The sequence below is a fragment of the Plectropomus leopardus genome, chromosome 6 (assembly GCF_008729295.1).
Source record: "Plectropomus leopardus isolate mb chromosome 6, YSFRI_Pleo_2.0, whole genome shotgun sequence".
Lineage (NCBI taxonomy): Eukaryota > Metazoa > Chordata > Actinopteri > Perciformes > Serranidae > Plectropomus > Plectropomus leopardus.
Genome location: NC_056468.1, coordinates 17894457 through 17919278, shown reverse-complemented (window position 1 = coordinate 17919278; position 24822 = coordinate 17894457). Strand labels below are relative to the sequence as shown.

General features: G+C 39.1%; 3 protein-coding genes across 4 annotated transcripts; all 3 read left to right on the top strand.

Moving 5' to 3' along the window:
• On the top strand, window positions 1-5448 carry gal3st1a (galactose-3-O-sulfotransferase 1a). The gene is made up of 3 exons (XM_042488915.1): window positions 1-338; window positions 3545-3695; window positions 4171-5448. The coding sequence occupies exons 2-3, from the start codon at window positions 3568-3570 to the stop codon at window positions 5318-5320; spliced, it is 1278 nt and encodes a 425-aa protein (XP_042344849.1). The 5' UTR covers window positions 1-338; window positions 3545-3567; the 3' UTR covers window positions 5321-5448.
• A 2801-nt stretch (window positions 5449-8249) lies between these two features.
• lztr1 (leucine-zipper-like transcription regulator 1) lies at window positions 8250-17359 on the top strand. 2 transcript variants are annotated; one of them, XM_042488744.1, is made up of 19 exons: window positions 8250-8863; window positions 8962-9024; window positions 9111-9167; window positions 9261-9340; window positions 9437-9545; window positions 9865-9948; window positions 10035-10092; window positions 10196-10335; window positions 10425-10626; window positions 10758-10868; window positions 11450-11542; window positions 11664-11759; window positions 12419-12590; window positions 13189-13358; window positions 13503-13786; window positions 14277-14426; window positions 15847-15952; window positions 16059-16139; window positions 16570-17359. In XM_042488744.1, exons 1-19 carry the CDS (start codon window positions 8712-8714, stop codon window positions 16684-16686), a joined length of 2325 nt encoding a protein of 774 aa, XP_042344678.1. In that variant the 5' UTR covers window positions 8250-8711; the 3' UTR covers window positions 16687-17359. The 2 variants fall into 2 exon arrangements, with proteins under 2 accessions (XP_042344678.1, XP_042344677.1); XM_042488743.1 differs by having other exon boundaries at window positions 12416-12590.
• A 3536-nt stretch (window positions 17360-20895) lies between these two features.
• Window positions 20896-21552, top strand: cldn26 (claudin 26). Its single transcript, XM_042487572.1, has one exon. It carries the CDS (start codon window positions 20896-20898, stop codon window positions 21550-21552), a length of 657 nt encoding a protein of 218 aa, XP_042343506.1.
• The last annotated feature ends 3270 nt before the right edge of the window (window positions 21553-24822 follow it).

Sequence of the window (24822 nt, the reverse complement as noted above, 5' to 3'; positions counted from 1 at the left end):
CTTTATTCAGCAAGATCAGTTTTTGGAATTGAAAGTTGAGGGGGGGGGTCAGGCGGCAGGTGGCCCGAGGCATCAGGTGTGCATGCTGGGAGGCAGGGAGAAAGAGGAGAAGAGGAGCAACCAGATGAATGAGTTCTGTGACACCGGGTTTTGGATAAGGGGAGCGCAGAACTGTGCTGGGTCTCTAACAGCATGTGTATGTCAAGATCAGACTTAAGAGCGGCTGCAGGAGGGAGAAAAACCTTTATTAGTAATCTGGAACTGGATGCAAAAGAGGAGGACAATGCAGTTGGACGAGAAACACTTTCATTAGTTTCTCTTTGGATTTATGCATGAGGGTAAGAAAGCCGTCTTTTGTTTAACTTATTTTGTGTTTTTTAAAAAATGATAATGGTATTTATCATTTAGTTGGAAAAATAAGATTATACTAAGCAACACTCAGCTTTGTAATCACTTGAAATGCAGACAATGAAAATCATTAAACATAATCCAAAATGTACTTTCAATATTTGCTCTTTAAACAATATTTCTCTTGATCTAGAGTTCCTATTATATCAGAACATTAAATAAATATGGGGGTGTGGTGTGCAGCTGTACAAAGCTCAGGATAAATGTAGACTGTAAAATTTCCATTAGGAAGTCCTAATGTTAAATAGATGACAGAACATTTGAAGATATAAAATGAAATTATAATACACATCCAACAAAGAAACACATGGAGGTGGAAAACGTAAAGAAAATAACACCTATTAAAATGGACTCTACATTTGCAGCTTCAATTAGTCCACCTGAAACAAGCTTTGTCCTCAAACATTTCCCAACAGAGTGGCTTCTGATGGCGGACAGAAAGAACTCTCACAAGCCTCCATAATACCCCCTTTACAAAGTCCAGACAAAGAGCAGAAATAGCCCTTTTAGCTGTGTTTGGGTAGTAATATTTGTATAATGCTCCGACGATAAGACTGAACCTAAAATATACAGTTCATAGGACCAAAGTGCAAGTAGTAACTCAAGGCTGAAGGCTGAAGACGTCTACCTCAAGCCATGACCCAAAGCTAGACCAAATCCAAAAAATGAATAATAAATGACAATTGGACACCAAATAAGGGACACTGTGCTTAAAACAAGGCTGGATTAAGTCTGGATTTTTTTATGGTGAAAAGGCTTTCATAATTACAATTCATTAAAACTCAGGTATGTGATTTACAAACATGATAATGGACAAAAGTCACCGAAAGAAAAGGAGAGAAAATGCCCCAAACACCATATTAGGTGATGGGCACCACATCCACCTCTAAACAAAGATAGATGAACAAAAATAGAAAGCAAAAACTTGCTCTGTCTGGGCAGTGTTGCCAACTTAGTGACTCTCTTGCTAGATTTAGTGACTTTTCAGACTCTCTAAGCGACTTCATTTCTCTCCTGTGCCATGCAGTGGGTGTGGGACAGGCAGAGTAGAGGAGACGCCACTTCCTGTCAGTTGTTGTGAGTTACATTGATGTTCTTGTCTTCTGGATTTGAAGTGAAAAAAAGCAGTGCACTATAGTATAAGCAACATAGCTCTGATGCCATTCAAATGTTCTCCTTTTCTATTGAATCTAAACCGGTGAACTTTTAATGCTGCATTAATGCACAATGGTGCAAATGAGTGTGTGACATCATCTGGCAACTTTAAGCGACTTTTGGAGTCAGTGTTTGTTACTTTCATTGGAAAAAAGTTGGTAACACCAGCACTGGGTTTAATATGGATTCTTAATCTCTCAAATTGTTCTTCTCATGACCACTCAGATTTATTTGATGACCTTTTGGAGGGGCTCGAACCACTGGACTAAACTACTAAAAACTGTATATATAGTATTTCAAAACTAGCTCCACCTCCAGCAGCTACAGCAATATTAGTTAATAAGTCACAGTGGCCATTTTACTGCAGAAAGAGTACCTTTACTTTTGATACCATAGGTATATTTTGCTCAGTACTTTTACTTAAGTAGGATTTTGAGCGTATGTCTTTTATTTTGTAATGCAGTATTTGTATTTGATTTATTTTAATCTATTTGATTGGAACAAATACAGCATACATAAAGAATCGCAAAACACGTATCCAGTAAAATGTATCACAATATGTATAGTTGCTGCTGCTAACTGCTTTATATTTTAGTGTTGGTGCTTGTATTTAAGATGATCTGAATACTTCTTTCGCTGGATGTCGATACCATAGAAGAAGTCCTCCAACTCAAACAACAAATAGGTAACAAAGACAAAAATGCCATCACTGAAATCTGATTTTCAACCAAATCTTTACACATTTGATTGAAAAGAAATAAACTTAAAACTTAGTAATAAAAACAGAAAACAATGTTCCTCCTCAATTTGGCTGAAAATTCCAGGTGGTCAGTGTCACTTTGTTACCTGTGCAGCTGAGTCAGCAGGTGGCTCGTCTTACGGCAGTCAGCAGGGGGTATTGCAATATCACTTTCCACAGTGCTGCATTATTTATTTTTTTTGGGGCAGCTGAGGAACACGGGGTTGGTCATTTCAAGTGGCGAGTCTGTCATTTTGTAGCTCACCATACAATTTTAAGTGTACCCTGTGTTCATGAAGGTACGTGAGATGAGGCTGATCTGTGCAAGGTGAGTGTGTGTGTGTGTGTGTGTGTGTGTGTGTGTGTGTGTGTGTGTGTGCTTGCGTGCATGCGTGTGTCTGTGTGTGTGTGAGCGTATGCACGCAAGCACGCGTACGTGTGTGTAATGTACATATGTCTGCTGTATTGTTAATGTATGCCTCTTTGCTGCGATGTTATAACATGAGGGAATGACAATAATGAAAATCTTGTGAGAACACATGTATGTTTAAAATACACTGATGTATCTTCTTGTGGGTGTTAAGTTATGAGAACCTTAAATTATGATCCACCTGGTGACAGTACTGTCGCCTATTGTAAAACATTATGTGCTTGAATTGACACCTCACTGTTACATTACAATTTTAGGCTATTGCACTGGATGCTTTATTACCTCCACCAAGTTCATTTTTTTGGTTTCTTTGACGGTTTTTTATCTGTCAGCAGGATTTTGGAAACTACTGGCCCAATTGTCATGGAAGGGTGTAACATGTACCTATGGAGAACCCATTACATTTTGGACCTGATCTGAATCACAGGGCGGATACACAAGTTGTTTTTCACTTTCATTGCAAGACAGAGCTTTTGACCTTGGCAGAGGTCTTGGCACTCTCCAAGTGCCCTCCTAGTATTTTAATAATGCTCACGTTATTGTGTCCACTCCAGCAGAAACCAGAGAAGTAAGACTGTAATCTATAGGGGTGCTTTACACTTTAATTTATTTCCAAGTCATCATCTGAATTAATCATTCAAAGAGGTGTCATTGTGTCCTCAAAGCTTTGACTCTTAATAACAGAACAAGCAAGACTGAAACAATATAAAACATAAAGGGTGTATTGTTTCTTTCTTTGGAATAACAAAAATGTCAGCTAGTAGAAAATGCTTTCAATGAGGATGATGAAGATGATGTTGTGTGTTTTTAAGGTAATCATTGAATCTGCTGGACCATGGCTGGCAAGCAAGGGAGGCAGTGGAGGTCCATTTGCAAAGGCCTGGTCCTGGGGACCCTCCTGACCAGCTGCATGATCCTGCTGTACTGCCTCTCCATTCCACAGATCCACTTCAGTCTGCCTGAGTAAGACTCAACTCACCAGTGTTCATGCGTCCTGTAAAAAACATGATGTAAAACTTTTTTCCTCAGTAATTACTAAGCTAAAACAATTAGTTCATGGGTGGATTATGAGACAACGCCCCCTTTGTCATTACTTTGTGTCTCTTTGTGGATGTTTTGCACATTTTTGTTATGATTTTGCATCTTTTTGCAGTTCCTTTGAATCTTGTTGTGGTCCTTTTTATGTCTCATTCTAGTCAGTAAGTGTTAATTTGAGGGATATTTTGCAAGTGAAGATGGGAGGGGCCCTGGTACTTCGGGCCATCCATGGATTAGTTGATGGACAAACAATAATTTCATATTATTCTCAAGCAACATTTTTTTGATTTAAGTCTCTCATATGTGATTTTTTTGATTTGCTACTTTTCTTAATTTTGTGTGAGAGCACATTTCATCAACAATATCAGCACATTTAACATCATTGTTTTCCTCTCTGTAGGGTTCCAGTGCCTTACTCTTGTGCCCACCGTCCATCACAGCTCCACCCAAGATCGACCACAAACAGCTCACAACAAACCACAGGCCAGACCTGCACTCCTAAAGTGGACGTCATGTTCATGAAGACCCACAAAACAGCCAGCAGCACCTTCCTCAACATCCTTTTCCGCTTTGGGGAGAAGCATCGGCTCAAATTTGCCTTCCCTGACAGCAGAAATGACTTCTTCTATCCATCCCTTTTCCAGCGCTCCCAGGTTAAAGACTACAGACCTGGAATGTGCTTCAATATTATTTGTAATCACATGCGTTTCAATGCACCTGAGGTGGCCAAGTTGCTACCATTGGACACTTCCTACATCAGTATTCTTCGAGATCCTGCAGAGCTTTTTGAGTCATCCTTCCACTACTTTGGCCGACTGGTGCCTTTTACCTGGAAGATACCAGGTGACGATAAGCTAACTGAGTTTCTGCGTGACCCCCATTACTATTTTGATCCAGAAGGATTCAACTCTTTCTACCTCAAGAATCTGCTGTTCTTCGACTTTGGACAGGACAACACTCTAGAGCTGGATGATCCACAGGTAGAAGAGGGAATAAGATTCATCACTGACCGCTTTCAGCTGGTCATGTTGGTGGAGTACTTTGAGGAATCACTCATCCTGCTCAAGAATGCCCTCTGCTGGGAGATGGACGACGTGCTCTTCTTCAAGCTCAACGCCCGCAAGGGGTCCACTGTATCTAAACTCACCCCTGACCTGAGAGCGAGGGCTCTTGAGTGGAACGCTATTGACTGGAAGCTATACCAGCATTTCAACCAGACTTTTTGGAAGAAAGTAGATGCATATGGACGTCGGCGGATGGCTAAGGATGTGGCAGAGCTCAAAAGAAGGAATGCAGAAATGACATCAATCTGCATCGAGGGGGGTCGAGCTGTAGAGGCTGGAAGCATTCAGGAGACGGCCATGCAGCCCTGGCAGCCCATTGGAGAGAAGTCCATCCTGGGTTACAACCTGAAGAAGAACATAGACAAGGGGCATCGGAAATTGTGCCGAAAGATGTTGATGCCAGAGCTTCAGTACTTAACAGAGCTTGGGGTCAACCTGTGGATCACCAGGCTGTGGGGCCACGTCCGAGATATCATTAACTGGTGACTAGACATGTGAAAAAGAGGGGCCAATTCAATAAAGACTGTATTTAAAGAAGAGGACTGTGTGGCTGATAGAGTAAAAGGTTAAAGGTCTCTGTCACATTTCAATCTTATGGCGTGTCTCATTTTGTTGAAATGTATCCACACTGACATGATTGTGCGCTGTAATATATTGATGGGTGCTTACTAAAAATAAAAAAAACCTTAGACCTCACAATCTACAAATACTGATCCAGTCTACTCCACACAGTTGAGGCCTAGTGTTGTTCTCTATATCTGTGAGTTGTTCATCTTCTCAGATGTGAGCTTGTCCTAATGGAGCAGATGAGTGAACAATGAAGTGCACGATAAGTTTTATAAGCCCTTTAATGATTGTCTAGGCCCAGACCTCTGAATATGCCCACTCCGACGAGTTAGTGTTGACTTATTTGTCTGGCATCATGACATTAAGCAGCAGTTTCTTGGTTAAAATGAAAAACAACTAATGAGCGCTGCTCATTGCCACCGGACAGCACCACGGATGGGACTGACGATTTCATTTCACAACAGTCAAAATGTTGTGAAGCTGTTGCCGAGCGGTGCGCCAGAACCAACGAGGAGCAATAACAACTATTACAAGCCCTATAGACAAGATAAAACAGGGATGTTAACATGGCTACATATCAGTGTGGACTTAAAATGCTGTTAGATTCAGACTCATACATTGGTCTTCAGCAATTGTCAAGGGAAAATCGAATCCCCCCCCTCACAGAAATCATTTAGAGTGGACATTATGTCATGCTAAAGATTGAAACGAAAGGTAACAAGTTGGCAATTCTGTCTGATATCAGGCAGTTTGAATGGAACAAAGACAAAGATGTTGCCATCCCTGCCAAATTTGTATGGGTGTTAGGAAAGAATGGTACTTCATTTTGATCAAAATATTATTTAAACCCCAAAGTTAGTCCCCCATCTTCAAGTTTTTAGAGACTGAAAGCCAATTAAGGGCTAAAACACAGATTTTAAAACAGTGAATGTCAGCAGTATTACATCCCTGAGTCTTTACTGTCTATGGAGGACAAAATCAGACATAATTTTTAAAAATATGTGAGCAAATACAAATCTTTCTGATGGCAGACATTTTCATGTCATAACAGGCAAAACATAGGTGCAACTTATATCATTAAAGATGGTTCTGTTCCCAGAGCTGCTTCAGTACACCTAAATCAAATGTAGCCATCGTTATTATTATTAATTACATCTGTGATTTAGCTGCAGCAGCATGTAAAAATGTCTGTCATGAAAAACATCTGATAAATGATATGCAATTAGAAAGTGATTCAAGAACAATGCAATCAAGACAAAAAATAGTGTCCTCATTTATTTATCAGTTGTAATGGCATATGATATTATATATTGAACTATTTTGCTATATTATTATATATATAATATTATATTATAATATAACATTATAACATTTTCACTTTTTCAGGGCACTTGTAGCCAATTCTCCTCTTCTTCTAATGTCACAATGCTAATATTAATAGCTTGCCAAGTGTTTTGGCAGGTAAATTTATGATGTGGTGGGACTCAAATCATTGTCAGCCAAGTAAGGTAAATCCTATCTAGAAAGGCAATGTGACAATTGCTAACAGTGCTAAACACCACCTACATGTACACAGTCTAATCATAGCCTGCAGAAACAAAGAGAATTAAACTAAAAGAAACATAGTTTTTCCAATAAATGCACAGCATCATTATTTCTTAATTTATGTCCATTCACATACACAGTAGAACTATTCTGTTTCTATATTTTTTGTTTATCATGTTTTGTATTTAATAATGGGTTCAATTATTAATTAATGTATCTGTAAATTACTGATTTTGTCCTCCATAAACCTCTGTTATTTTGACAATATATGATAATCTTTTTATCCTCAAAATAAATTGAAAATGACATGTAATGTTGATGTTTTAAATGTTATGTCTGATTCATAAAATTGACAGCTTCCTCTCTATCTGTGACTGTGTCATCATTATTACTTTATGCATAATAAGCAGCAAGATTGTTCTTGGTCTATTGTGTATGAATGTATATGACAGCCTAACTTTTTGAGTATGCTGGAAACAAACCCAACCCAATTCCTGAGTAAGTAAACAAATGCTGGCAGGGGCCATTGGGAATTTACAAAATGTAAGTGGGTTGCCTTTTAAACTAGAATGAGGTGCAGATAGTACACAAAAGATACATAAGGATTTAGAAAAACATAACATGAAAAAACCCCAACATGGAGCAATATTTCATAAAAAAAACAGTACTGTTAATAGCCTAACATTAATTTATTAGGAAATTAAAATGAAGACATGACCCTAAAAAGCTATCATCAACATTTATAACTTTGCTGACCTCGTGGCTTATTGGAAAATGATAACTGTATGGCCCTTTATTAATGCCTGTTTCCTCTGAGGTTTTTACCAAACAACCGAGCACAAAACACATAATATAATATAATATAATATGATATAATGTACAAAGCCTGAAGACAGTATTCTGTCATCGAAATGGCCTTCATTCAGTGAGGTGCACCATAGTCTAGAAAAATTGTTTTTCTTGTATTACTCAATTTGCTTTTCAAATGCAGCATGATAAATACGGGTGTAGAGTTATTAGATTTTGATTTGTCTTCATGATAATGCCAAAAATAATGATCAGGTCAATATTAGAATATTTTTCTTTATTTTATTGCCATTACTTTCATTGAAAGCAAACATAACATTCTCTGGGCATAAAGTGAAATCAGAGTTAATGTTATCAATCGCAAATCTACTAATTTACAGTATACCTATACAGCCTATGAGTGTTTTTTATTGCTGTATTAAGAGAAAATAAGGTTGTTTTTTTACATTGCAGGAAGTGAAGTACTCAGCAGTCTCGCGCTCGGGGGCGTGGTTGGCCGTCTGAGCTCTTTGATGACAGTCCCTTGTTTTGCTAGTTAAAAGTTAGCTTTTGTAGCTAGTGCTTTTTTGGGCGAGCTCACTTCATATAAACATTCAAGCTGAAGTATCGGATAAAGCAGACATTTTACTGTAATTTGCTTTCCGTTATTTGTATTCGCTCAAACAGTTAGCTTTTGTTTTTCAGCTTAGCACGAAGCTAGCTAGCTAGTACGGGCTAGCTATGCGGCTAATATTCGTTTTTAGCATCGCGAGGAGCTAATGTGGAGGAGCTGTAAGACTAATCCTCCTAACGTGAATAAAGCGGTCTTCATTTTCTTTTTCCTGAAAGGTAATAATCAGACAACTAACGTAGCTGTGGCATTAGCGCTCACGCTGGGCTTTTGACGATGGCGTTAACTATGGACGTCCCTGCAGATGAGTGGCCCTGAGAAGTGATTCAGCCGGATGATTTAGCAACAATGTCCTGCAAATCAACCAAGGTGGCCCCGAGTGTTGATTTCGACCACAGTTGCTCCGACAGCGTGGAATATTTGACGCTCAATTTTGGCCCATTTGAGACAGTTCATCGCTGGAGAAGACTCCCTCCGTGTGATGAGTTTGTTGGTGCAAGGTAACATGTTGACAGATGAGTGCTTGCAGATGTGTCTGACTTCACACTTGCATATTTACAGCACTTCATTCACCCCGAACTTCATTTTCTCTATTTAGACGCAGTAAACACACCGTTGTGGCATACAGAGATGCCATTTACGTCTTTGGGGGAGACAATGGGTGAGTAGCACTGGGCAGTGACTGGCATTTTTCCCTTTACACTGACTGTCCAGTTCATGACATTTTCAATTTGTGTCACCAAACAGGAAGAATATGCTGAACGACTTGCTCCGTTTTGATGTGAAGGACTGCTCATGGTGTCGGTAAGATTGCAACAATGCATCATTTCAGCTTAAATAAGCAATTCAAAAAATGACAGGCTAAAACTTATTACCTCTGTTTCATATTCACTTAAGAGCCTTCACCACTGGAACTCCACCTGCTCCCAGATATCACCATTCAGCCGTTGTTTATGGCAGCAGCATGTTTGTTTTTGGTAACTTTTTAAAGCTTATGTTCCTCATTATCACTTCATTCATTCCTTAAAATCAGGTGATATTAATGCTGTAATGTTTGACTTAATATTTTTCAGGTGGCTACACCGGAGACATCTACTCAAACTCAAACCTTAAAAACAAAAATGACCTATTTGAGTACAAGTTTGCAACAGGGCAGTGGACTGAATGGAAAGTGGAGGGGAGGTAATGTGTTTATTGAAATGTTCTCGTTGTGTTTCCAGGAGAGTTTTAGATATTTTTTTTTCAAAGCTGGTATGCGACTGATGATTTTAGCTTTTCCTAAAACAAATCTTGAATTTACTGGTTTATTTTTGATTTTTTTTTTTAAATGGATGAAAAAAACTTTGAGGGAATTTCAAGGGTACATATCACCTATATGGGAAAATGTTAAAACCAACCTATTCCTTTTCAAAACTTTTGTATTACTGTTATCAGTAAAAACCAAAAACTCAGCCAGTTGAATATCAGAATTCAGCCCTACTGTCCTTTGTCTCTGTTTCAGTTTGCCAGTGGCGAGGTCTGCGCATGGGGCCACAGTATACAGTGATAAACTGTGGATATTTGCTGGCTATGATGGAAATGCCAGGTGTGTTTGTATTTTTAATTGTTTTTAATAATTGGCACATTGTTTTTTTGCATATGATATTGACAGATAATTCCACCCTTGTGCAGGCTGAATGACATGTGGACCATCAATCTGCAAGACCGGGAACATGCGTGTTGGGAGGAGGCCAGTATAACGAACTAGAACCAGAAGGAAATTTAGAGTACGATGCTCACCAGCACTGTACTGTATGTGTTAACTTCTCTGTTTCTGCCCTTGTGTCCATCAGATTGATCAGAGTGGTGAGATTCCTCCATCTTGTTGTAACTTCCCTGTAGCTGTATGCAGGGACAAGATGTTCGTGTTTTCCGGTCAGAGTGGAGCCAAGATTACCAACAACCTCTTCCAGTTTGAATTCAAAGGCCACATGTGAGTAACCGTTTTTTATCTATGGGCTTTACTTTACAGTCTGTAATTGACATGGATAAATGGAACCAATCATTACTCTTTCTTCTCAGGTGGACACGCATCCCGACTGAACACTTACTGCGGGGCTCCCCTCCACCTCCCCAGAGACGTTATGGTCACACTATGGTTGCCTTTGACCGCCACCTGTATGTTTTTGGAGGTGCAGCTGACAACACGCTGCCCAATGAACTGCACTGCTACGATGTAGATTCTCAGAGCTGGGAGGTAATCCATCCCAGTATGGACAGTGAGGTATGAACCATTTGTCTTTACAACAAACTGTCATAGACGATGGAAGTGGTTAAATGATATCACAAATGAAAACATTTTGAGCAACATTTTCGAACAGTCTCCTTGCACTTTCTCTGTCCCTGGCCCCTCAGATGCCCAGTGGGAGACTCTTTCATGCTGCTGCTGTAATTCAAGACGCTATGTACATCTTTGGAGGAACTGTGGACAACAATGTGCGCAGTGGGGAGATGTACAGATTCCAGGTTAGTGTCAAACAAATTCCGTGTCAAAATTTGGGGTTTCGCAGCATTGACAAAAACAGTGGTATTTAAAAATGAGATAGTGACATCATGTTAATAATACAGATATGATAATATCATGTAAATAATCCAGCCCCACCTTTAATTATTTCTGTTATTCCTGTTCTCACATTGTATCTGGTTGCCTTTTCACTATCTATTACGAGTAATTGCTCTTTTTGTATGCATTTGTACAGTTATAATTACTGTCTCTCTCTCTACACTAGTACTTTGAGTTTAATTCATCAGCCAAAAAAAGAGAAAAAAGCAGATTAATTTGACTAATAGTGTTATTGTTATTTTCTTTTTTAAAAATATCTATAGATATTGCAATAATAGTGTTATCATAAACTCTGTTGGCCACAATAATTGTGTGAATTTGATATTGTGCCAGCATTAGTTGAAAAATTCAAGAATTAGCTTTAAATATTTTTGCTTCATGTGGGCACTGTGGTCTAAAGCAATACTTGAACTGTCAAGCTTGTTCAGAGAGTAATTTAAATAGTTATGTACCTCTTGAGAATATTATTTTTATCTTCTCGCAGTTCTCCTGTTACCCAAAGTGTACTCTCCATGAGGACTATGGCAAACTGTGGGAGAATCGTCAGTTCTGTGATGTGGAGTTTATTCTCGGCGAGGTGGGTTTGTGATGCTGAGAGTCTGTGACTCTAAACTGATGATTTAAATTAAAAAGTGACAATCAGATTATCCAACTAAGATGATTTTTCCATGTTTGCCTCCTTATTGTGTTGTTTACAGAGGGAGGAGAGAGTCTTGGGGCATATTGCCATAGTGACTGCGAGATGTCAGTGGCTGCGGAAGAAAATCCTGCAGGCTTGGGATAGGCAGCGACAGGTCGGAGCAACGCAGCAAATACACTATATGTCCTCTGAGACAAGGAGGGACTATTGGTGTTGCCAAAAACATTTGATGAGAAAAATCATGCAGAAGCATTTGTAGTTTATTTCACTTAAATGTCTCACAGACCAGGAAAACACAAACACAAATGTCGTGAAGTGAAGATTATCAGATTCCCAAATGATCTCTACCTTGATATGTCAATACTGAATAGTACTTTTATTGACATATTTCCCAGCTTCTGTGTTGTCATTCAGATGCCCAACAGCCATAAACTCACATAAGGTCAAACTGGCAAAGAGCAGAAGAGTTTGGTCCAAATGAGTTTCTCCAATCAAGAAAGGATGATACTGCCACATTATTGCATATAAAAAATATTATTGCTGCATTGATTGTTTGTCCCATCACTATCAACCAGGCGAGATCAAGGGTGACTTCATGTACAAATTAAAGCTAAATCTGAATCTGTGCTTTAAAACTGATAAAAGGTCTTTGCCTCAAACAATTTTTATCCTAAGGTACCATGAAACTAAGTTTTCTGCACAGAAAATGCTGTTTTTCTTATTCAGTGTTTGGTGTATAAGAGGTCACTGGAATGCTAAACAAAGTGTTAGATGTTAAAGTGTTACATAATCCGCTGTCTTTGTGTGCAGAAGACTAAACAGGACAGCAGCGAGGAAAGTGATGAAGGGGCAGCTGGAGGCCAGAGGGATATCCCAGCAGGCAACAGGCCGATGTTAGAGGTGTCCATCAGGGAAGCGGAGGCCCAGCCTTTTGAAGTCTTAATGCAGTTCCTCTACACGGACAAGATCCAGTACCCACGCAGAGGTACCTCTCTCTTCTTGGTTAACCTGTTTGTCAGTGTCTAGATTGTAACTGCAGAAAATCTATGGACAAATCTTAAAAAAAAAAAAGTGTATATCTATTTGTGGTGTGCTTTTGTGAAATGGAGTAGAAGTCAAACAAAATGGAAATATCAGACATTTAAAAAATATGTTCAAAAGTAGATTTTTTTATCTTTATATTATTTCTTATACACCAAATGTAAGGCATGCTAATGAAGATTGTTTTAAAAATGGTTTTCTTTTTTCTATATTGGGATTGTGTTGCTGATTACACACACACACACACACACACACACACACACACACACACACACACACACACAGAACAGAGTGGTTTAGGTGTGGGGATGGATGCTGGGGTTAGTTTATAATTGTGGATTCATAGGTTAAAATAGAACAGGGGGGAAGACTAGACAAGCATTTTAATCTTCTTAATCCTTTTCAGATATGACATGTAAAATTTATGTTTCTTATTAAAAATCTGTTATATATGTGAAATAAATATATTCAACTTCAACCTCAAATCTCCAAGAGAGACAAGAAAAATCACTATTTCGTCCTTTCCTTGCTTGTCTCCATAGGTCATGTCCAGGATGTTCTTCTAATTATGGATGTTTACAAACTGGCCCTTAGTTTTAAGCTTTCTCGCCTGGAGCAGCTGTGTGTGCAGTACATTGAGGCATCTGTCGACCTGCAGAACGTTCTCAGTGTTTGTGAAAATGCCAACAAGCTGCAACTGGACCAGCTCAAGGTACCTGTGGATAACTGTTTGACCAACTTTACACCGTCTACAAATGCTGTTTTTACTGCCCTCCAGTGGTTATTTATTTTATTTGTACTTCCAATCAAAAGAGCCAATCATTTATTTTGACTGGCATGCTATTTCGTCCTTCAGGAACATTGCCTTAACTTTGTGGTGAAGGAGTCGCACTTCAACCAGGTGATCATGACGAAGGAGTTTGAACATCTGTCCACACCGCTGATTGTGGAAATAGTGCGACGAAAGCAGCACCCTCCTCCCAGGTTGTACTCAGACCAGCCTGTGGACATCGGGACGTCCCTGGTCCAGGACATGAAGGCTTACCTGGAGGGAGGCGGCCTGGAGTTCTGCGACATTATCCTGCTGTTAGACGGACACCCGAGACCTGCTCATAAAGCCATACTGGCAGCCCGATCCAGGTAGACAAAACACAGGTCTTATGATCTGCTTTGTGCACATGCAGCAGCTAGATCAAGTTATCAGATTTCTGAGTTTTTATACATTTTGGTGTGATGATGCTGACCTCAAAATATTGAATGTGCTTAGAAGCTGACTCTTGCTGTCGAAAGAGAAAAAAACCCTAAAGCACCTTTAACTTTTAATGGCAAAAATGTGCCATCTTTAGGTTTTAATGATACAATTTCAGACTTTCCGATGGAGAAATGTTGTAGTTGTTTGCTGTCATTTCCGTCTGTGCCGTAATCCAAGGTTTTTATTTGTATAACAATTTAATTAAATAAGATGTATGATTATTTCACCATATACCCATTTTATACTTCCGTATAGATGTATGAGTTGTTTTTGTTGTAATTGAAGAAGTTTATAAAGTAAACCAGTGACCTCCAAGAGATGCATTTTGTGTCATGTGAAAATCTGACGCTTCATTACGTTTCTGTTTTTACTCCCCAGTTACTTTGAGGCGATGTTTCGCTCCTTCATGCCCGTGGATGGTCAGGTTAATATCTCCATCGGTGAGATGGTTCCAAGTAAGCAGGCCTTTGAGTCCATGCTGCGTTACATCTACTACGGCGATGTCAACATGCCTCCAGAAGATTCCCTGTATCCTTCTTAAATTCAGACTTTTTTTCTGTCAGGGTCTACCACAATGTCAAAAAGAACATCTGATAAACATTTCACAAATGAAAAGAATTTATGAGAGAAACCACATCCTTTGGATGAGAACCATGGTGGAGTCATGGTGAAATGAGGAAGTTGTAAGCACATACCAGTGTGTGATAAGCTGGCAGACCTGCCAGTCAAGTCAAATGCACTCAAAACATGCCGCTTTTACAGCTGTGATATCTTCTCTTCTGTTGAGATTCTAAACTATTGCAGAAAAAAATGATTGACTTTTATTTCTAAAGAGGAGGTGGGGATTTTTGTACAGTCATTCTCAGTACAGTCAATACCTGTGAGTGGCCCACCTGGCGATGGATTAAAGGCTTGTATGGGAGAAGCAGACATGAGTACCGCCAAGGTAACTTAAGCAGTGTACTGCTGTGGACTGGGGCAGCAGCAAAGTATTTCTTACCAACATGAACCAAATTATTTTAAGTATAAGTTTACCTTATAATGAGAATATTTTCCCCGTTTTACCTTGCTGCAGACAGCCTGTTCTGACAGGGAAACCATAAATGGCTTCAATATATGATCTCGTCAATCCATTGACAAAAATTTAGCTTGCTTAACAAAGGAGCTGCTGGTCTACCACTACTTCAATCAATTTGTTTGTGTTCTTTAGTTAATCCAAAGCAGCACTTTAAAACACCAAAGCCATACAACAAGACAAACTAACTAATCGAAGCGGCGGTAGACCAGCAGCTCCTGAGTTCAGCAATGTTAAATCATTTTTTTTCTCAATGGAGTCGGACTTTGAAGGGAGCTATATCATGGCTTCAGTTCCCTGTCTGATATCGCCATCTGATGACAAGGTGAAGGTATTAAAAATAAATCAAGTGATGGTGGCTAAAATATGTTTCTTTTTCTCTATCCCTCTACAGCAGTACATTGCTTGGCGGCACCCCAGCCTACATGTCCATACTGGGGATGTGTTGACTGCTACTTTATGTCATACACTGATTATAGATAAATACCTCATACAACCCCTGTTCAATAAATCCTAACTGCCCCGTTGAGATAAAAATCATTTTAATTGGGTTCCATTAAAACAATACAGTCACCATCTACAGCAGCTATAGGCCCTTTATTATGTTTGGACTTTATTCAACTGAAGCAGTCACTGCTTGCACAAGACTATGGAAGAACAAAATAACTTTTATAAAATTTATTTCATTAGCATGATAACTGTCTTTTGCTATGTTTATGTTCACTGTTAAAGTGCCCAATGGGTTGCATATTGTAAGCATCTACTCTACTGTCTTCACAGAAAGGTTGTGTGCAAAGTTAAACTAACACATTTTCACTGGAGTATAGCACAAACAGAATGTTTTTGTTCACTTCCTTAACCTGTGATAAACAGCTATCTGTTTGCTGCACCATATTACTATGGTTTCTCAAACAACAGGCTGCAGGCTTACTGTAAGCAGAATCTGGAGATGAACGTCACTGTGGAAAATGTTTTGCAGGTATTTATGTTTTCCCTTGAGGGAGGAGCAGTGACCTAATTTGACCATGTTGTTTTCTGATGCAGAGTGAATCATTTACTCACTCACCTTTCCCTCAATACTTCAGATTCTGGAAGCAGCTGATAAGACCCAGGCTCTGGACATGAAGAAGCACTGCCTGCACATTATTGTCCACCAGTTCATTAAGGTGGGTGGGCTTGTATCCGGAGCCCTGGGGTTTTGCTGCCCACTCACTGCAGCTGAGCTAACCCTGTAGGCTCGTCTTCTTTGCGGGAGACTGATACCTTTGGCCTCCTTGTGGATTATCCTCCATCTTCTACGTAGAAAGGAGACTGTTTACAGCCCAGCCGGCTGTACAAGCACCTCATCACACAGCGATGAGGGTCAAAGTGCCACTCTGATTATTGTTTGTTATTCAAAGAAGCACTCAATTCTCACCCTGCCTCACTGCAATGTTTGCTCTGTCGTTAATATTTCTGCTTCTTTCTGTTTATCTTCATTTTTTATGCATGAGCAATCAAGTGCTGCTTATTCCTTATTTTACTCTGTTTGACTCATTGTCTTGCCTTAATTTATGGCTCATTTTTTTCATTTTTTGCTCTCCTCCCCTCCTAAAGGTATCCAAGCTCCCCAACCTGCGGTCTCTCAGCCAGCTGCTGCTGTTGGATATCATTGAGTCTCTAGCTACACACATATCAGACAAACAGTGTGCAGAGATGGGCTCCGACATTTAGGATGACGCCGAGAGCTGGGCTCTTTCCTCCTCTCACAGAAGCCATACATCTCTGCCCCACCTACTTCTAGTCATTCCCTCTTCCCCGACACGCAGTACTTTTCTTTATGTTGTCCCTCGCATGTTTTGACCCATATACAGTAGATGCCTTTTTATCCATGTGGTATCAAATTGTTTCTCATTCTGCATCTCAATAAGAAGTGTCTAAAAAATATGTTGAGTTTATTTATTTTGATTACAGAAGAAAGGTTTTGTTCTGCTCAGTATTGCTGCTGCATTATTTAAAACAGATATGCAGTGGACTGTAATAAATTATACTTCAACTTCATCAAAGCATACTATTAAATGGATTATTTATCTATAAATCTGTATTCATCACTTGTAATCAGCTATGACACACTTAACAAGCCTGGATAAAAGGTTGCAAGGAATCAAACTCATATGAAAACAAATAGAATGTATGTCTGTCTTGAAGCTTTTTGTTTTGTTTAATGTTATTGTCATTGGCGCACATCCTTGTAATACTAATCACCTCTTACCATTACTAACAGACAAGCTCTCTGTATCCATACGATATAGCAATGTGTATTTAGTAACATCAGTATGCTGTTATTAAACATTGACCCATGTGGGTTTCATGTATTTAAAGCCTTAATAAATCTTGTACCAAATTAGTCATGTTGTGCAGATTCTGTGTGGCCTCCCTGCACTCTGAACTCTTGGGAAATACAGAGGCAGCAGAGGCTGATCTCACTTTACACCTACACAAAAGTCTAATTTTTTTAGAGCCCCCAAAGTAAGTGAACTACTGTATTACATATTGCAGTGGGTATAATAAAAAACAGCAGTAATAATAATAATAATAATACATTTCTTTTTGTAGAGCACTTTGGAAGAAACTCAGTAACTTGACAGAAGTCAAAAAAGATAATAAAATGGAATACTTTAAAATACATAATAAGCACACATTACAATTCATATGAAGTATCAGGAGACACTGTTCTCTAGCTCTGACCTAACTTAAGCTGCCTTTCAAGGGACATTTAAAAATAAATATGCATATCTTCCCTTTTACATTTATCAGTAGGAGATTTGAGGGGAACATGCCACTCCCTTTATTAGCATAATGACAATATTGCCCTGGAAAGAGGGGATTGTTAGTTTTCCAATGATATCAACATTGTTTTTTACTTGAGATATTAAGCAAAATAAGACACATTACATTATGACCCTCACCAAACCATGATATGTGATATTTGAGAAAACCTTCAAATTTGGTAGTATGGTGACAGCAAAGGCACCTGACCAAGACCTTAAAGTGGGAGCGCATGCTGTACTCTTTGGGATGTCCCGGAGTGAAGGACACACACAGAAACGTGGGGCTACTTTTACTTTGTAGAAGACATGGTGATAAAAACAAGCATACCCAACAAAACCGCGCAGGAAGAAGAAAACGAAAAGTCGGAGGACGTGTGCTGTTCGGCAGTGAAGTTAGCGCAAACAGTTAGCCATGGACTTCAAGACAGTATTCACAACTTGGATTAAATTGAATGAAAACTCCTTTTTATATTTTGATTGGTGTACCCTTACGGACAAAAGGAACATTCATAACCGAGAAATGGACACATATCCGGACTTAAGGACGACTCTAGAGGTAGGAAACCAGCACTTTACCCAAGTTTTTGTTGTTTTTCTTGTCTGTATATCTAAAAAAATATATACTATGGTGCTCATGTGTTCCGTAAATTTAACTAAACGGTCGAATTTGTGAGAATATAACCAGGCTAACGATGTTTAGCATGTCCACGTTGACAGACGTTTTGACACGCTATGCTAAGCTGCTCATTAGTAGCTAAGTGGCTAACCACTTAGCTTTACAGTTTTAGCGAAATTTCTCAAAACTCTAAACACAAAATTGTAACGTTAAACCATTTTGTCAAAACTCCACAAATGTCTTGTAAAATGAAACACTGCACTCTTCTCAAAACTGGTTTTGCACCAAAGCTGTACACACAGCATATGAATATCTGGAACAGAGCATCACATTAACACCGGTGTGTTATTCTGGCCTCATGAGGCCATGCATCATACTGAGATAAAAAATGTGTGCTAATATAGTATTGGCAGGAGAAAGAAACGATGATGTGCCCGCTTTGAAAAAAAACAAAAACAAATTGCATACAGCCAGTAGTGGTATTTATCAATCCACTTACATGTTATTGAATCAGGATTTTTTTAAATTAAAAAAAGGAGTTGTGTGTTCCTTAGCTTTCTGTCCAATTTAAAGGAACTAGCTGGCACTCAGCTTGTGGTGCACAAGCATCAATAAAAATGAATGAATGAATAAATAAAACATTTGGAAAACTCGACAGCAAAGTCTCTTTCTAGTAATCATGACCTGGTTACTCAAGCCGTAAAAAGGATCATAAAGGAACTATTTTCTTTTTATCAAAATACATCCACCAACCAAATCACTGTGCAGAAGAAAGCATCTATCTTAGACTTAGACTCCCATTTGAAGCCTCGAGTTTGGCACTTCCACCATCAGCATGAGTAACTGAGTCATGATTTCTGGAAAGAGACCTTGCATTTGAGTTTTTCACAAACATATTTCTTTCTGCCTTTAACACTTGAAGCTGAGTGTGTTATCTAGTGCCCTTTAAATGTGAGAGGCAGACGTTGATATTTCCAATACTCAACCAAAAATCACACCAAAACAATTTAGACTGTGATAATTAGCACTATAGGTAAGAGGAAAAATATGTATTTTGGGGGTGAACTATCCTTTTAAATCCTACGCTCATCCAAAGACAGCAGATACTCTGCAGCTGGACCAGGTCTTACATATACATAATGTATGCTAAGGCTTAACCTTTTGGCTTGATAGGCAGTTTTTATCTGAAAGCCATTGCCCACTCACTAGTCTAGCCATCGGCTCTGCTTTGTGATATTTATGATAGCTTGAATTAATTATATATGTTTAATCATAACTGATAACGTTTCTTTTATAAGTCTTACTTTTTTTTTTTGAATACTGGCTCAAATTTAAAATGCTTATACAGACCTTGACATAAACTGAAGCCATTGTAACCTATACACCATGTGAAAAAGCTGAAGTTTAATCCTTGACCTTTCATCAAATTAGCCATGTCCTTCAGGGGTTTCAGTTTCCATAGATCTGTGGGTGATAAGGTCAGACAATGCTCCTTGGTTTGAGAGGGTAAATTCCTTTAGCTTCTGAAAGGTTTTGCACTTGCAAAGATGTAAATTTACTCAAGTGAGTCAAATTAATAGGTTGATCTCTTTGAATAAATTGCAGCATCTCTTTACAGTCAGGCCAACCTTAGAATATGCATAAAATATGACTTGAATGAAATTGACAGATTGTAAGAAAATGTTGGATTTTGTGAATGATTTGAGGCTTTTAGGGCCATTTTATTTTGAATTTTTTACTAATGAGATTGAGAAAAAACATTGACCTAGATGCTGAGGCAGTAGATTGAATTTTCTGTTAGCTGCCAGTTGAATGGCAAGATCGGTAAAGACCCTCACTGGAATTCACAAAGTGTTGGACTCTTTTGGACTCTGTTGTAAGTAGCGTTGCAGTGAGCACAAAGTGCTATTCATTGTCCAGATACTTGAGACACTTGGCAAACCGAAAGCTCCTCCTTTGATTTCCCTAGAGCCTAAATTTCTTAATTAAAATATACAGCCATGTCTCATCAGGGACATCAGTGGAACAACTCATCTGAAATAATTACAACTTTAGAAGATGGACCAAGTTTCAAGAAACGGGCCATTATAGTAATGCCCGAGGTATCTTTTAATTCTTCCTCTTTTCTGTGTGTGCCTCTCCTGCCCAGTATGCTCATGTTTCATTTAAGTCCACTTGTGCGTGCACACAGCACAGAATCCCATTGGACATATTTAGTTTCATCCAAAAACAGAGTTCATTGTTCACTGTGATGATGCTGAACACTGAAACAAAATGTCTGTTGTCGTGCCACAGTCCCAGATTATCTCCCACTTATCAGGTGCATTTTATTAAGGGAGATGAAGAGGTGGGCTGGTCCGGTTGGTCCTGCTGCCTCAGCAGGTGGGACGGGCCACAGAGCCACTTTGGATCTCCCAGCCTGTTACACAGACCTGCACACTTGAGCAGGAATCACAGCAGTGTGTGTGTGTGTGTGTGTGTGTGCAGAGGCAGAAGATGGTTTTTCTAACAACTAAAATTATGCAAAGGACTGCTCTCTTTGTGACGTTTGGGGGTTTGGTCACTTCTTTGACCACCGCCTTTCTTCCACTGTGGAAGACAATGAACTCTGACCTGAATGAGGTAGAGAACTGGTTCTCGGGTCTGTGGCTCACCTGTCTTTACACCGAGGAGGTGGGAATTCAGTGTAAAGCCTATGACTCCATCATGGGGCTGCCGATGGACCTGCAGATCTCAAGGGTGCTGGTGTCAGTGTCTATAGGCACTGGAGGTTTAGCTCTGCTGGCTGCCTTCCCAGGACTAGAGGGGGTTGAGATGTGTGTTGGGCGGCCTGGCCTGAAGAGACGGCTCCTCATCCTCAGTGGGGTGATGTCCTGGGTGTCGGGACTCACCACTCTGGCTCCTGTCTCTCTTGTGGCCTACACAACTGTGGTGGACTTTTGGAACGAGGGTTTTCCTGATGTGATGCCACGTTGGGAGTACGGAGAGGCAATGTTCTCTGGGTGGTTTGGAGGTTTGGCTCTGGTCATCGGAGGGACTCTCTTCTTCGTAGCTGTGTGCATGGGGGACTACGACCAGCGGCCACCAAGTGTGCCAAACAGCCCTCAAGTGATGCACAGGACAAAGTACTACCAGAAGACAGAGGTTTTATAGATTTTTTTTATTTCCAGATATGTCAGCTGCACTTTTTTGTACTTCATATGGAGGCCTGTTAGTTTGTGGAGTGATGACATAATGGTAATACTTGTGAAGTAGTTAAGTAGTTCTATTTGTGTGACAATAACAAGAACAACATTTCTAATGGTGACATTAAAGCTATATTGGTCTTATTTTTTCTTATCTAAGTCAGATAGTAAACCTTTCTGTAATCTGTTTATGGTTAACTTTGATTGTCCTCTAATAGTTTTCACAAACCATTAAAGTAATATGACATAAAAAGCGAAGCAGTAGACTGTAATCCTTTAAAGCAGGAGTCTTTTGCAGGCCAATGACACCTCAGCTGAAAGAGACCAAGAAGGAATCTCCTACTACATTGTATAAAATTGCATTGCATATTAAACTCGGCAGGTGGATGCTGACAGACCATATCAGCTTCAGGCTGCAGTTACTATCATATTTTCTATGATAGAAAAGAAAAAATTATATAGCAGAAAGATTATCAGACAATAATTTGGCAGACCCTTGGCAGCAGTCCTGAGGACCCCCGGGGAAGAAGAGTCTGGATAAATAGGATAGGAAGGCTTAACCCTTTGGAACCTGAGCAAATTGGCTTGATTTATTTTAAAATGTACTCACTTTCTTTTTCCCCATGTCAAAAGAAATCAAAACAATTTTCTCAGGTTTCAGAGGTTTAAGTGCTTGTGAAATGCGTGTGAAAGCAGCACAAGACAATGCTGCTGAACCAGGTGTTAAAGGGTTAACTTACTAGTAAACATGATTGAACCTAGTGTATCTAAAACCTTTTTTGAAATAATATTTTATTTAATCTGTAGTTGAAACTAGTGCTAGAGGTCTCTTCTTATCTAAAACAAGCAGACCTGTTAATTTTAACCAGTAAAAACACAGAATAATGCAGTTTCAGGTTAAAAATCAGTGTTTTTCTGATGCTGTTTGGCTCGTTGTGGAGGGGGTGTTAAACCCTGTGGCCCACACAAAAGCACAAATGGCTCTTACTCGAGCAAGTGTTTGGTTTGTCCATTCAGGACTACTGAACATGATGGTGCAACATGGAGGACTATGAGGACGGGGACCAGCTCACTGTGGCTCATTCTAAGGTGGGAAATATATTGAGGATTGAAACAAGATTATTTAAACTTTGAATCACAGTAGGGCTTGATTTTTAGATCATGAGTACCAACTTAAGTTTAAAATAGCAAAAACAGCAGAAACATAAATATAAAGTCCTTAAAAAAGCAAATAAAGATGTATACCAGTACAGTTAGTGAATAGCTTCTTGCCTGCCCCATGCCTGAGTCAGTACTTTACTCATAGAAAACCTGATCATCAGGGTCTCTGAGTCCACTTTTTGGTTGGATACTTGGCATCACCAGCTTAGTCCTTAATACACTATTTGGCTTTGGTGTACTACTGTACATTGTGATGATTAAAACTCATTTGAACGCCATGTCAGCATTGTGGATGTCACAAAAATCACAAAATGGTGCAGAATAAATCACTGAGATCAGCTGGTGTCATATGAAGCTATAGGTTGTGTTTAACACGGACATTTGCTTCACTTAGTCAGGCTGAATCTAACCTAATATCAGCTGACAATGTTTTGGCATGCCATGATTTTATATTTTATCCTACGAAGGATTCTTTTCACTTCTCTTGTCTCTCTTGATCTGAGTTTTTGGATGCTGCAACTCTCTGCGGCCCCTGCAGAAGGAATTCCCTGTGTAATTCAATTAAACTGAGTGATATATCTTCCCTGGAGTTGTACATGTGCACACCACCCGCCCCGGCTTTCACTATATGGAATCAAATAAGGGTCATTAACAGTGCTGGGAAGATTACTTTACGAACGTAATAAATCGCAGATTACTAGCTACCCTGTTAGAAATGTAGTAAGTTATGTAACTATTTTAATTACCTCATCAAAGTAATGTCACTCGTCACATTTAGTTCTTTTTGATAACTTTTCTAACAAATGTTTTAAACTGCGCAATAAAGCTAAGAAAAATCCTCAGAACATTAGTGAATGTTGCACTCAAATTTGTCCTAATGGCTTTGTTTTGCTGAATGATGTTTTCTGAAAATATTCCAAAAGAAAGCTTCCTGGCGAAAAGATGCAAACATAATATTTGACTATCTATTCACTTTTCACATAAAATACCTTATTTGGATATAACCCCTTTGTAATCACCAAAATATTGATTGTAACTCTAATTTGATTGCATATTTTTCGTCTGTAACTGATTTAAATTGAATTGATTTACTGATTGATTACAGCTTTAGAAATGATTGTGTGTACACATATAATTTACATGTACATATAATTTTTAAAAAGTTATTAAAGCTGTGGCAATACCTGTGTGTGTGAAATACACACAAAGAACAGAGGAGACACAGGGGCAGAAAAAAAATGAAAAGCAAAAATGGGGAACTTTGCTTTTGGATTTGAAGATATAAATACTTGCATCTGAAAGCTCACAAGAAAAGTGATGTTGTTCTGGGTTTCAGAGGGTTAATTTCCTTTTTTATACTCATTTATACAAAATGAAAAACTTGTATTTGTGACAAAAAAACAACTTGCAACAGAACCTCAGCATCTCAAAATATTAATGACCCTCATTTGATTCCATACCAGGCCGTTGTTTTTACATGTGCTTGAACACACACAGAGATCAACACAAACACACTGACACTGGAGCACGTGTGCACGTGTCAGCTGTCAGCACACTGTAGAAATACAATCACTCCATGTGGCCAATAGACAGTCTTTTAGCTTATACTGTAAATCTCAATTGTTTTGATATCTTTTTTTATAGCAATATTAGTGTTGTTCATGCTGCATCCGAGTTGTCATCCTGTGTCAATGCCGCCATTATTTCCATAGAAATGACTCTGTGATTATCCGGTGAATGACCTTGTCATAGCAGTTATTTAAAGGGGAGGCACAATTCCTCCCACAGTGAAAGCATAAGGAATGGAAATATCTTGGGAGCTCATTTCTATAAGACTCTATACCTTTTTAATCCTGCTCCACCCCCCGACTAAAACTGGGATTTACTGCACCAACTGCACTTTAACTCTTTCTCCCTCTGCAGCACCTTCACACAGTAAGAGCTTTTACGATGTTTTATAGCATGCAGCAGCCTGAAGATTATTTTTTTTATCTCTCCTGGTGGGCAGTATGAATACATTAAATGCAACTCTGGTAAGTTTTAATAATAGCCGACACTCCTGCAGCATGCAGCACAA